Source organism: Gigantopelta aegis, chromosome 13 (assembly GCF_016097555.1).
Source record: "Gigantopelta aegis isolate Gae_Host chromosome 13, Gae_host_genome, whole genome shotgun sequence".
Taxonomy (NCBI): Eukaryota; Metazoa; Mollusca; class Gastropoda; order Neomphalida; family Peltospiridae; genus Gigantopelta; species Gigantopelta aegis.
In genome coordinates this window covers 32,003,772-32,018,780 of record NC_054711.1, presented here as the reverse complement: position 1 = coordinate 32,018,780, position 15,009 = coordinate 32,003,772, and the positions used below count along the sequence as shown (strand labels likewise).

The 15,009-nt window shown below is 38.0% G+C and overlaps 1 protein-coding gene across 1 annotated transcript; it reads right to left on the bottom strand.

Annotated features, from left to right (window-relative positions):
- Nucleotides 1–1,171: 1,171 nt before the first annotated feature.
- LOC121387766 (protein phosphatase 1K, mitochondrial-like) lies at nucleotides 1,172–10,373 on the bottom strand. The gene is made up of 4 exons (XM_041518967.1): nucleotides 10,258–10,373; nucleotides 9,028–9,619; nucleotides 7,723–8,036; nucleotides 1,172–4,599 (listed from the first exon to the last, which is right to left on the bottom strand). Exons 2-4 carry the CDS (start codon nucleotides 9,593–9,595, stop codon nucleotides 4,324–4,326), a joined length of 1,158 nt encoding a protein of 385 aa, XP_041374901.1. The 5' UTR covers nucleotides 9,596–9,619; nucleotides 10,258–10,373; the 3' UTR covers nucleotides 1,172–4,323.
- Nucleotides 10,374–15,009: the final 4,636 nt, after the last annotated feature.

The following is a 15,009-nucleotide window of genomic DNA, read 5'->3' as shown; positions in this document are numbered from 1 at the left end:
CAACTTAACATGAGGCCATGGTCGAAATATGCTTGAGCATAATAAAACTTACCTAAAGTTTGTTTATTAATTAAACTTGAGTCGTTGTTGCCAGCACTTCAAAGACCCAACAGAACAATCCGCGATTGAAATAATGAATCTAATACACCCCTCTGTCACATGATCACTATAGTTGTTCTTTCTATACCGAGTGTTGATTGGACACAAACACTGCACCTGCCTAAACAATTCTAGCACTTACATCCATTAATTGCTACACAGTAAACAAAAACAGATTCAGTGTGTACTGCTAGAGTACAACGGAGTTAGGATTTCCCCATTCAACAGATCGCTAGTAATTATGTCACTATAATCAACTTTGTGACCAGACCATTGGCGGCAAAATCGAGGGAATTATAATGGCTAAATGGAGTTCGGTTCAAAAACATCGTTGGCGGATGGCAGATACCAAGGGTGGCGTTATATTGAGGGAAATAAACATGAATGAAAACGGTACTTTAAAGAAAGTTGGCGGTATACGAGGTTGGCGTTAAATCGGGGGGCAATAAATCGAGGGTACACTGTATGTGTATATATATACATGTATGTATATATATACATGTATGTATATATGTGTATATGTATATATCTAGATCTATATATCTATATATATCTATCTATATCTATATATATACTGACACACTTTGAAAACGCAATTTGGTTTTAATGTGATACTAAAAAAATATCTAATGTATATCTATGAATGTATTACTATTATAGTGTTCGTCATGTCCATTTGGTTTAACGTGAAGTGCACAAACCAGTCTAATGAACGTTGTGTTTTCGCTCGGTCTGGCTGAACTCAGACCTTGAGATGGCCTACATGTCTTTTGGCCCTGAACTGGCATGTGTATTCAAACTGACACGCATTGTCGGTCTGTTTTTATTACTTTGGTTGAAAGATTTTACAAATTAAAAATAACAAGTTACAGATCTTCCAGACATTGCTGTCATACATGTTGAATGCATGCCGTTAAAATTAATAACTGTGATTATTAAAATAAGCAAACATAAGGCCTACGCTGTATTCTGCATGACACCGTTTCTCGTTTCTCGTTACCGGTTGCGAGATTGCTATTACGCTAATTGAATATTTGGTAGTATTATTATGTTTGAGGTGTCGGATAGATTATGTATCCATTTGTTCACATCAGAAGACAGAAAATGGCGTAGCCAAAATTTTAGCCACTTGCAAATTTTATTAGCCATTTTTTTTTTTAAATAAGCCAATGGCTAATTTGGCTACCGACAGCGCAAGCCCTGACTATAACATGCTAAGGTGTATTCCCGTATGTCAATGTAGGTTTCTGATTTACGAGGATTTTTTATGCAATTAACACAAAATGTGAAGAAAACTAAAAATTTGGTATAAAACCGAAAATGTGTGCAGTATGTTCACAATACTTTACATGTTCAAACTGCATACATTGGACGCATAAAAGGCACAGATTGATTGTTGGATAAGTCAGTGTGAAACAATGCCACGACTCAGCAATGATCAGAGAGAGAGTTCATTAGGAATGCTGATTGGTTGAATTTCGCAACAAAGGGTAGCAAGGAATTTTCAAATGCACCTTTCAATGATTTCAAGGTTGAATGAGCGATATAACCTGACTGGAAGTGTTCGTGACCGTCCTCGACCAGGCTAACTTCCGGTTACAACTCTGAGATAAGACAGACAGATAAGGAGAAACCATCAACGTATCTGCTTCTTGTCAGTTACAACAATAGCCAGAAACACGATAGGATGTCATGGGAGCAAATTAATCAAATTACAGGAATTCAATGACTCATAGAAATTAGAATGAGATGACGCAGACCTTACAATTGATGGTTTCTCCTTATCTGTCTGTTTTGTCTCGGAGTTGTAACCGGACGTTGGCCTGGTCGATGATGGTCATGTACACTTCCAGTCACCTTAGCATGTTATAGTAATACATTCATAGATATACATTAGATTTTTTTTTTTATTATCACATTAACACCAAATTGCATTTTCAAAGTGTGCGTGCGTGTATTGATAGTTGCTTTACTGCTAAAACTAATTTTGCCTTCCCATTATATAACATTTTCTACTAAAGCAAAATGCTTTGATTAAACAGACACCACAAAAGGAACATTTTGTTCAGTATTACATTACTATTGAGTACACAAGTTTCAGAAACTGAACACAATTTTAAAACATTAAACAGTACTTGCTAATCAATTTTCAATTGACTAAAAATGTTGCTAATGAAAATTTTGAAAACAAAATGTTCCCCTGTCATATTCGTACACTGTACAACAATGCAAAAACATTCCAAACAAAATGCCTCGAATCACAGTAAAAACACAATATTATCGACAAATACAAGCAAGCCCTTAAAATGTACAAATATGTATTTAAAAAATATATATTAAAAAATAAATAATTTTAAAAATCTAATCTTGAGCAAAAACAAAAAAAAAGCAAAAACTCTCAAGAGGAAAACAACTTGTCAAAAAAAAAGAGTTGTGTCCCCTTGCTTGTTAGTTAATTTTCTCGGATAAAAATATTCAAGAACTGTGGAAACCCAGGTTTTAACAAATCCAAGCTGTATTAATATAATACACAGAGGACTAGCTAAAGCTTCTGTGTTGACTAAGTACTGACTTTCTCGAACATTTGTCCACTTTGGTCGAAACATATATCAGAATTTTTAAGCTGTTCATCAAGGCTTCTACAATTTTTATAAATTTACTAGCCACGATTAAAAATTCAATAGCCCTACTTCACTTCAAGTTAATACAATTGTACTAAATAATAGTAATAATCAGATATTTCATCTAAAGGGGGAGACAGAGCCTAAAAACACTAACACTAACATTAGCGGGTTGGGGTGGGAGCAGGATATTCATATTTAGAAAATCGACTTAGTTGCAACATTTGACTTCGGGTTTTTTCTCTAGCCGTCAGGCAAAATTTGTAGCTTGCCAGACCGAATATCCGGCACAAATTTCAGCAAATTTTTTAAACCAGATGTCTCTTTTTAAATATTAGTTATCGAGTACATGAAAGAACCTCTCTAGTAGGATTACCTTCAATCCAGACATTTCACTTGGTCTCTTGGGTGTCCAGTTTACAGAGGTTTCACTGTAGTTTGTGAAACAACATTACATGAATAACTTAAATACAAAGTTAAAAGCAATAATAAAACTTTAATATCCCATTTTTCACCTTTGCCGATATGGAATTTAAATATTTTTTTAAATGTGGTAAAGAGTCCAAAAGAGTGTGGCATCCATCACTGATTTTTCGCCAGTCTGTATTAAACTTTAGAACAACAATTGTCTAACTTGGCTACTGAGAAATGAGGCTTGTCAGGGCTAGCAGAGCATTTTGCCAAATCATTTATTTAAACTTCAAAAGCTGCAAAAACATCCAGATATTTTCTAATAAAAATTAAAATACCAAGTAATACATGAAATTTTTTCACCAAATTAAAATAAAATTTGCCATTTGTTTTAAAATTTTACAACTGCAAACTTGACTAGCCCTGTTTGGGTACAACCCTCTTGTACCTTACACACTAGAAAATAAATGTTGACATTTTTTTTAAATAAAAACATTTCCATACGTCTTTTCCTATCCATGTGTAAAACGATTGTCACAAACATTCCATATTTTGCAAAAATACAATTTTTTCACCATCTTTTACCATTCAGGTGTAAATTAACAACCACTAAGATTTCAACCCAAACTGCACTGTATGAAATAAAATCGTTACAATATTTTACTATTTAAAAAAAATACAATTTATCACCATTTGTTTTACTAATCATGTCTAAATCTTTCACTATAAAACACTGTAAACCATTTGTCAAATATAAAGCTGTTGACACACCAAATTTGGTTTCCCATAGGCAGGATAGCACATACCCCACCTTCGACCAGTTGTGGTGCACTGATAGGAATGAGAAAAAAAACCCCAATCAGTTGAACAGATCCACCAAGGTGGTTCGATCCTGTGATGCCAGCAACTCAGGCAAGCACTCAACCGATTGAGCTAAGTGCACAAACAGATATGGAAGAGATTGGAATTGCGACAAAATACTTCATGATGAAGTCAGAGAAGCAACCACAGGGAGTAACTGTACTGAATGTGCATCGATTAGCGTCGAAGCACGTTGGGTTTTTGGTGTGTCAACAGATTAAGATTCCGAACAAAACAGTACTGTAAAGTGTCACTGCCATTTAAAAAAAAAAAATTGTTTTACAATCTTTTATCATTTTTAAAAATAAAAATACTTCATCACCATCTTTTCCTATCCATGTGTAAAGCGATTGCCGCTCAGATTCCTACCAAAGCTGTACTGTATGGTGTTGGTAGTGTTTCGATATTTCCCCCACGCTCCAAACGGAATAATCATGGCTGTTGTATTGTCCTCGGACCCAAAGTGCAATGCCTGATCGGTTAACAAATTAGCAGCCTCTGTCGGGTTTTCACAGCTGCCAATAATGTCAACTACTTCTTGGTCACTCAACACGAAATTTAGTCCGTCTGTCGTGAGAACAAGAAATGCATCTTTGCCATGTTTCACCTGTAAAAGTTTAACGGAGAAACATGCTATTGTTAAATAAATTATTAAACAAATTTAAAATCATGAATGACATCTTTTTATCCGGCCAAATATCCGTGATGTTTAGAATTGCACTGTTTACCCGGAGAGACTCGTGAGGTTTTGATATGCACCGTTTTCCTGAGTAGACTAGAGACTTATAGAATTGCACTGATTACCCAGAGAGACTCGTGAGGTTTTGATATGCACCGTTTTACTGACTAGACTAGAGACGTATAGAATTGCACTGTTTACCCGGAGAGACTCGTGAGGTTTTGATATGCACCGTTTTCCTGAGTAGACTATAATTCCTATAATGGCACTGTTTATTTACCTGGATGGACTTGATGTGAGGCTTGGCAATAACTCCTATAAATATAATGACTCCGTTTCTTTACCTGAATAGACTTGATGGGAGGTTTGCCAATAACTCCTATAATGCAGGGCACAATATTTTACACGAACCGCTGTTCTGTTCACGTGTCGGTTACGCAAAATTAAATTTACACGAAACGCAAACTGGTTACGTCATGACCTGTAAAAGTTCAGAAACTAAAAATGTTTTAGGCTGAATTTTACATACTTGATGTGCAGCAAACCAGTAAACAACGTTATATTGCAACAGTTGTAACTTGCTACTAGTCTAAATAGGGCAAAAAATGTGTGCGAATCTCCGAAACCGATTCATGCCAGGATTCGCACAAGCATAAAACATTTGAATCTATTTGGATTCGCTTGAAATATTTCCAAAAATTTATTTAATTGAATAATCAGTGAGTAAATGTTACCGAATTAACAAAATAAAATTAAATTAAAAAATAGTCTGGTTATCAAGCTTCAGTTTAAACTGGCTTCAAAAGCATAGCATACATTCGAATCTGTGACAGTTCGAAACATAGTGGTTTATCGAGACTAGTCTGGCCTGGAGCCAAGCGGTGGTTGGCCCATTTCTATGAACTAAACTGTCAACGAAGAGAACCGAAAGGAACATGTTTGTGCAGTTCTTACTTGATAACAATAGACAGTAATTAAGTGTTCCCAAATTCAGTAATACATCAAACATTTCTGTTAGTTCGCTGATATTATGTTCCTAACCTTGAATTACCTGCTCTTTTTAACCAAAACATCTTTTTGTCGGTTGTAGAAATGTGCTTCAGTAATATCCATACAAACATTGAACCAATGCACAAAATACATTGGTAAAAGTATCCCATGCACTGTTCACGAATACGCAATCTTCGAAAAGTAATGGGCTGCGTTCAGCCAGACCAAGTGGAAAAAACGTCCACCAGACTGGTTTGTGTGGTTCACTGTAAACCAAATGGCCACATTGGAAACCAATCAAATAGTTTGCGAACGTTGGCAAAACGTTTGCTGGCTGAACTTGGGGCTGGTAAGACACCTAAAAAAACACTGACTGTACCAACAACTAAAAAAACTGTTAGTTTTTGTTTTAGTTTTTTGTTGGTGGGATTTTTTTTTTTTGCTTTAAAATTGGTTAAACTGTTACTGACAAATTGGTTATTCTTTCCAGTAAATTGTAAGGGTTGTTGTTTTTTCAATCCATATATATCTATATCCTAACACTGTTGATAAAGTTCTGTGAACATTTTTAGAATCGGAGGATTCCTGTGGACTGCTTCCATGGGAATCCACGTGGATTCTCGTGAAAAAAGCTGAATTTTTAGCCCTGCTAAACTAAATGGTCAGTATAGAGTCGAGCTAAACGTTTTAAAGAAATGTGCACGGACCGCTGGGGACGGCTAAAGTATCTGCTGTTATTTTATCTCTAAAGGAATATTATTATGTAGACATAATATTGGATTGGCTATAATTTTACATATGTTGAAAACAGTTTTAATGTAAAGAAGGAATCCAAAAGTGTCACAAAAATAGAAAAATACTAACATCGCATAATGAGCTTAAAAAATACAAATATTTAGAACGTTACTGTAGTATAGAAGTACCCTCCAAATGATTATGTATATATTTCAAAGGCGTAGCGCCCATTACGCACATTATGCATGTTCATAATGCAAAAACAAAATCTGGGAATGGGTCGAGGCTGGCTGTAATTGTTCTATAACATATCCTCTTAAATTTGAATCAAAAAAAGATAGGTAAAACTGCCCCCGAAAAGGCTCAGAATGCATTTACAGGCGTCCTGAGTTTCAAAATCTTAACAGGGGAGGCCCTGCTAAAAAACATTCTGGCTACGCCCCTGTATTTTGTTTCAGTACTGGGGCTGATATTCAGTTCTTTTAAAATATTGTTAACTTTAGCAAGCATTTAAAGACTCTTTTTTTTTGTAAATTTTTTCATTTGTATTTGTTTTAACTTTATGTTTGAGCTAAATACTATGTATTTAAAATATAATTTCAAAATAATTTAGAGGTAACTGATCAGGTAACCCACGGGTTACGCAAATATAATTCATGTAACTGAACAATTGGTTACCTAGGTAAAAATCACGTGAACTGACTTCCGGTTCCCTCAGATTTCGAAATACTGTCTCCTGTAATGACACGGTTTATTTACCTGGAACAATTGGATTCCAGCTTTTGCAATAACTCCTATAAATATAATGGCACTGTTTATATACCTGGATAGACTTTATGCAAGGTTTAACAATAACTCTTATCATTTTATTTACCTGGAAAAATTGGATTTGTGTTCTTGCAGTAACTCCTATATATAAATATAATGGCGCTGTTTCTTTACCTAGATGGACTTGATGTGCGGTTTGGTAATAACTCCTACAAATATAATAGCGCTGTTTGTTTACCTGGACGGACTTGATGTGCAGTTTGGTAATCACTCCTATAAATATAATGGCGCTGTTTGTTTACCTGGACGGACTTGATGTGCGGTTTGGTAAAAACTCCTATAAATATAATAGCGCTGTTTGTTTACCTGGACGGACTTGATGTGCGGTTTGGTAATCACTCCTATAAATATAATGGCGCTGTTTGTTTACCTGGACGGACTTGATGTGCGGTTTGGTAATAACTCCTATAAATATAATGGCGCTGTTTGTTTACCTGGACGGACTTGATGTGCGGTTTGGTAATAACTCCTATAAATATAATGGCACTGTTTCTTTACCTGGATAGACTTGATGTGAGGTTTGGCAGTCACCCCGAACTGCTTCATCTCGCAGTCTCCGATACTTCGCGTCATCGCCAGACGACCATTAACCTTCGGCTCACCCAGGCTGTTCGTGACGAGCTTGCCACCATTTTCCTTGATCCTGGCACTCTCCTCTTGGTTGTCAGGGTGATCATCAAACGACAGGCGGATTGGGTGACCCGATCGGCAGAGAATTGCGCGACTGTCCCCGACATGTCCAACAACGAGGTCGGTGCTGTCACGCAGCAGGCACACTGTGGCCGTGGTGCCCGTGTTGAACATATCAGAATCTAAAACAGAATAGATTTACTAGGCAAGCCACAATTACACCAAAAGTGTCTCATTTTAAGAGTTTACATGCAATTACCTAACCTCACTATGAAACATACCATTATTTATAAATCTTCTCCCCTTTTTTCAGAGAAGGCGTACGTCACTTTTTTAATCCTAGATTAGTGCCTGGAAAAGGTATGTTTCTCAGGAACTTTGATTTTTGCATTCAGCTTCTAAAATCTAAATCAAGAAACAATGCAACTGTGTCTAGCTAATTGATATAAATTTGTCTCGGCAGAGCCTCAACAAATACTGATTCACATAGACTTGTATATATAGTTTTCGTATAAAAAAACACTTCATCTCTCAACACAAATGAAAACTTTCATTAGGACAAAAAAATTTTTATGTGTTTCCAGTTTCCCAACCTACCTTAATTTTATGTAGCGACCCTGAATTTTTTTTAAGCCAAAAAATTAAAATAATAATAATAATTTAAAAAATCATGATCCCTGATTATTCTGCAATCAACTAACTAGATTCGGAACACCTCGCCAATTAGTTTTTCGGTTTGGAAATGGTTTATTTAATGACGCACTCAACATATTTTATTTACGGTTTTATGGTTACGGACCACACAGATATTGAGGGAGAAAACCTGCTGACACCACTTCATGGGCTACTCTTTTCGATTAGCAGCAAAGGATTTTTTATATACACCATCCCATAGACCGGATAACACATACCACAGCCTTTTATATACCAGTCATGGTGCACTGGCTGGAGCGAGAAATAGCCCAATGGGCCCACTAACGGGGATCGATCCCAAACCGACCGTGCATCAAGCGAGCGCTTTACCACTGGGCTACGTTTCTCCCCCCCCCCCCCCCCCCCCCCCCCCCGTTTTTCGGTTTGATTCGATTTGCAAAAAAAAAAGGTCCTAACTACCCTATTTTTTTCCAAGGATCAAACTTGAAAGATACATATATATTCTTGTTTAGGCCTTACTGAGATGATAATGTGCCAGGTGTCTTGTCATCACATTGTTGATGTCTTGGAAGGAGAACTTCAATACATCAGTGAGGTTAGTAGTCTTCCACAGCCAGTTGGCGATATACTCGTGGAGGTACTCACTAACAAAATCAGCTGCAAACGCCCCGCCATGACCGTCAAACATTGCAAAGTACAGCAAAGTTGGACCTAGTTCTTTCATCACTGACCGGTCCTCGTTGACCTTCCGTCGACCAATCACCGAGGCCGTGCCGATCTCCTCTATAGGAATTCTGGGAATGGGAATCCCCTGCTTGACGCTCTGGTCGTACAGTATCTTCATGTCCAGCCTGTTGTTCCATGACCCGATGGTGTCAAAGTTCACGCCTCGGCTATGGTGACCTTTGTTTTCCGGGTCTGTGATAGCCCGCTGGTTTCTCGTAAGTCCATTGTGGAAAGTACGACGACTGTGTAGCTGAAGGTCATTACTGTTGTGATGCTGGTGAATGTCGAACATGGAACTGTTGTGTAAACTGACAACGGTGGCGCGACATTTTGGAAGAAGTTGTGATAGCACTAGTGACATTCAGGTTTTAGCTGTTGGTCTTACCTGTAATAAAATATACATTTCTCAGTGGTGCAAAATTATGAAATTATATTGGTTGCCCATTAGTCACGTGGATTACCGATTTGTGCTACCCTGTCTCTGCAGGCGCCTGTGCAGGAATTTTAGCAGGTGGGTCCAGAATTTGGCAGCTAAATTTATAATAGGGTTCAGTCATGGACAGGGCATTCCTTTGGCACTGTCACGTATAAAGAACATTATAAATACTTAATAAATAGTTAGGGTTAGGGTTAGTAACAGTGCAAAAGGAAAGTTCTTCCGTATATTTTTATTATCTGCACAGTTAGAAAAAAAACATCAACAATAAAAATAATTTTCTTCAAAGTTCAATATTGTTTGACAATATTCGCTATTTACATTGCGCAAAAAAAAAAAAAAGTGTTAATTACAAAAAAATTCTCAAATGGCCTTATTAATGATTTATAAAACATAACAGAATTTCATAATAGGTCACTAAAGTTGACAGATGAATGTAAGAAATAGCATGTTCAAGATGTTGCATGAACTTTCAAAACGATAACATGACATATACGACAACATGTTAAATAAAGATTGTATAAACCAGGAATTGCGACCGATTATACATTGTGATAATTTTGATGCAAGAAGTACTCAGTAATTACCTTTAAACTCTTACAGCTGAAGGAATGCAGCCAATTTAGTAAAGACTGAATGCGAAATGCTGTTTACAACAGTTTCAGACGAACAATTTTTACTTTCGAGTCTCCCTTTGCAAAATCAAAGGGTCAATGCCGACAAGGTCACATAACTCTTCCAACCTTGACGTAAAGAAACCACGCACCGTCAACTCGCATGCGTCTCCAGGGAAAAAGTACGAGGTACTAATCTCTTAGTAGGCCTACACGGGCAGTTTTAGTTAGGGTAACATGAGATACTAAGAAATGGATTTCTGCCGGGGTCCACCTGCTGCGTGTGAACCCTGTGAGAACCCTTAAATGAACCCTAAAATTGGTCTAGCTCAAACATTGAAAAAAAGAAATGTTTTATTTAACGACGCACTCAACACATTTTATTTACGGTTATATGTGGTCAAACACATGGTTAAGGACCACACAGATAATAAAAGAGGAAACCCGCTGTCGCCACTTCATGGGCTACTCTTTTCGATTAACAGCAAGGGATCTTTTATATGCACTATCCCACAGACAGGGTAGTACACACCACGGCCTTTTTATATACCAGTCGTGGTGCACTGGCTGGAACGAGAAGCTCAAATATTGAAGGTACAAGTTAGAACCACTTCCAAACTGTGCACACTCAGACACAGTGCCAATCTTACAAACCTGGCAGAAATTCATTTGTGTGTGTCTTATCATGTTTGAGTCTTATGTTACTCCCTATCTGTTCCTGAACTCGGATATTAGTACCCCCTTGCTTTTGGAGCTCAACTGAGGCGGATCCAGAAGCGGGGGGGGGGGGGGGGGGGAGGCCAGGGGGATGCGTCCTCCCCTAAACAATTTTAAAAAGTGTCTTCAAAATGTTCAAGTGCCCTTTTTGTTAATATAAAAATTGTTTTGCGCGTAAGCATTTTTAGTTGCATGATGTTACGTTGTGCGTGTACTGTATGCGCAAGCTTGCAGACGTGTGTCTGTGTCACTGCGTCTCAATGGAGTTCACCACATTATCTAACGCGAGTAATGAACGACGTAAAGTTGCATAATGATAGCCTAATAGTTTTTGCTTTGAAATTGTATAGATTTTCAAAATTACTAATGAACAATAGGCTGTGTAATTTTTATATATATTTGCCCTACCTAGACAGCAGCTGTCTATAGAATGGTGTCCTAAAGTTACACTTACAGCTATAATTTACAAACGCCCCTTTGTATCGGTTTCTTAATAAATAACTGCCTTAGCTAGACAGAGCCGTCCTTAGAATAGTTCGAGTTAATATTATAATTTACAAATGCCCCTTTGTATAGTTTTACCGGCCTCGGTGGCGTCGTGGTTAAGCCATCAGACTACAGGCTGATAGGTACAGGGTTCGCAGCCCGGTACCGGCTCCAACCCAGAGCGGGTAGGTGTAAGGCCGCTATACCATCATCTTTCTTACTAACCACTAACCAACTAACCAACTAACTCACTGTCCTAGACAGACAGCCCAGATAGCTGAGGCGTGTGTGCCCAAGGACAGCGTGCTTGAACCTTAATTGGATATAAACACAAAAATAAGTTGAAATGAAATGTATAGTTTTGGGGGTTTTTTTTATAACTGCTCTACCTAAACAGAGCCGTCCCTAGAATAGTGCCCTTTAAAGTGCCCCTTTGTATCGTTTTTATGTATAACTGCTCTACCTAGACCGAGTCGTCTCTAGAATAGTGCCTTTTAAAGTGCCCCTTTGTATCGTTTTTATGTATAACTGCTCTACCTAGACCGAGTCGTCCCTAGAATAGTGCCTTTTAAAGTTATAATATTTCAAGTGCTCCTTTGTATTGTTTTTATGTATAATGTCCCTACCTAGACCGAGCCGTCCCTAGAATATTTCCAGTTAAAGTTATAATTTACAAGTGCTTACAAGTGCCCCTTTATATGTTTTTTGTTGTTTTTTGTACGCTAGATGCGTCCCTAGAATAGTGCCCTTTAAAGAAAAAAAGTTATCGAAGTCAAATTACAATGAAATATTTGATAGTCATACTTATATACAAAGCAAAATTGATTCTATGCCCCCCCCCCCCACGCCCGTTCACCCGCCCCCGGTCTACGCTAAAATTCACGATTTAGTGATTGAGACCTTAGAGTAAGGGGCCGTCCATAATTTTCAACATTTTCACTAGCGTACAAACCGTACACTTTTGACCACCCCCCTCTTCCCCCCTAAAAGTGTACATTCCCAAATGAAAAATGTTGATCGACATTTTTTATTTTCAAAAAAAGTGTACGCTGGCCCCTTGATTCCCCTCCCCTCTGCGTACGGTTTGTACGCTCGTGAAAATGTTGAAAATTATGGACGGCCCCTAATGGGTTTAAACTCTTCTAAATAATAATTTTTGGGTTATAAAACTCCAAAAGAGGAAGTGATCACTGTCTGAAAATGGGTAATTTTGCTATCAAGATACCGGGGTGGGGGGGGGGGGGGGGCACATTCTTAGGTTATAATACTAGTACTATGCAAAATAATGCTAAAAATAGTTTTTAAATTATTGTTTAAAATTGGCTAATTTTGCCATGCAGTTTCAAAAATTTCCACACGAGAGCATGCCTCCGGACATATCGTGCAAGGCTTAATAACAACTCTGATCATTAGCCCACCCACTTTAAAAATAAATACTCGGACGGGCCTCGGAGCTCATGAAATAATTTTTATTACTGCAGCTAGCGCTACAGAAAAAAAACCGTTCGTACACTGTGATATATACACAAACGCATTCATATTAGCTACAAATATTAAAAACTGTTATTAAGATGCCCTTCTAATGAGCCAATGTGGCCCTTTTTTCTTGGTCCCCTGTAAGAATATGGCCTGGACCCGCCCAGGCTCCCGGTCTATATAGCATGTATCCTAACAAGGTGTTTGAAACAAGGGGAAATTTTAAAGCGGTATTTGACCCGATTTTGAATTTGAAAAAAAAAAAAAAAAAAAAAAAGTGTTCCACATGAGCATCCCCCCACCCCCTCTAGAAGCTCAGGTGCTCCACACGCTCGATCTTGGTGTTTCTTTTGTGGCGGGTCCAGATAATCCATTAATGTGTGTGTGTGTGGCGGGGGGGGGGGGGGGGGGGTGCAATGACATGTGGCCCCAGGCGCCACAAACGTTCCCGAAAGGAATCCTCGGATTCTCAACAATTTTTTTTTTTTTAATTAATTATTAATTATATACGTATATATATATATATATATATATATATATATATATATATATATATATATATACTCTTCAAAAAAAAAAAACTTGACATTGATTTTTAAAGTTTAATACAAAAAAACTGGTAGACATTATACAAGCAACAACATATCAAGACGCAATGGGAAGGGGATTATTCTGTACATGTCCGAAACAGTATATCTGGGAATCTATCTAAAACATATGTATACACAGGAATATGTGTGACATAGGGGTGGGCAAAATGTCAGTATCGGTTATGACCACCACGAGCCCTGATGACCGCTTGAAAACGGTGACGCATGGAAGCAATCAAACGTTGCACAACACGTTGTGAAATGTTTTGCCACTCATGCTGCAGTGCCTTAAGAAGTTGCGGGCGTGTCTGGGGTGGTGGATTCCTTCGACGCACACGGTGATCCAGTGCATCCCATATATGTTCTATTGGGTTTAAATCCGGCGAACAGGCAGGCCAAGATAATGTTTGGACGTTGTGGCGCTGCATAAACTCCTGACTGACACGTGCAATATGTGGTCTGGAATTGTCACGCTAAAACATTCCACCGTTGACGTTCATGTGCGGAATGACGTGATACTGCACTGGTTCCTGCCTCCCTCAGCCGATTACGAACTGTCTGGTCAGAAATTCTGCGTAGTCCAGGGATTTGTATCGCTGTGGTTGTTGCTGTTGTGGTTCGATTTCGAAGATGACGCGCCCGGATGTATCGATCTTGAGCGGAGGTGGTTACTCTGGGATGACCTGACCTTGGCCTGTCATTAACACTTTGAGTGGTGTTGTACCGTGGCCATAAAGCAGATATGGTCTGTCGGGAGACGCCGAAGTACCCTGCCACAGCTTGTCGAGTTGCCCCTGCTTGCAATCTTCCAATGACATTATTGCGTTGAGCTGACGTCAGTCTTGGCATTATCACGTTACCTACAGTGTCGTTATGCGGTCTGTTTGAATTACTGCTGATGTGGCCTTTTATGCCCCACCAACGGAGGGTTCGGCATGCAAAGTTACAGAACTTCATGATGCAAGTGCTTCTCTGAGGGTTGCATTTTTGCGTTCTACTACAAACTGGTTACGTTTATGCAAATTGGACGTGTTTTATAGTGGTTTTAGCTGTCAAATTGGTCTTTGATAAATTCGCTCACTCACTTGATTGTCTTTATGATGTGTTTGATTCTGTAAACATAATCCGATAGCATTATATATATATATATATATATATATATATATATATATATATATATACTGTTGCAAAATTTATCACACACACCCCGTAGATGCGCCAGTGTTTTGTGTGTGTGTGTGTGTGGGGGGGGGGGGGGGTTCAAAATATTCTTGTGAACCTTTCTAAAACTAACGTAAACTCACTACACTCCTTTGAACCATTTCAGCAATTTAAATAATCCTACACAATGATAAATTTAGTTTTCTTAATATTCATTATGTTTGTTATTATTTGCAATTATAAATTTAACGAATTATTTATTATTTCACTTTAAAATGTGTAATGGTCACTGAGT

What these genes read in the sequence shown, in the direction of transcription:
- LOC121387766 (XM_041518967.1), bottom strand. Translation starts at nt 9,595, where the DNA reads ATGTCACTAGTGCTATCACAACTTCTTCCAAAATGTCGCGCCACCGTT. An exon ending in CCTGGCACATTATCATCTCA is followed by an intron (nt 8,037 to 9,027) that starts GTAAGGCCTAAA and finishes ATTCTGTTTTAG; the next exon opens with ATTCTGATATGTTCAACACG. An exon ending in CTCACATCAAGTCTATCCAG is followed by an intron (nt 4,600 to 7,722) that starts GTAAAGAAACAG and finishes AAACTTTTACAG; the next exon opens with GTGAAACATGGCAAAGATGC.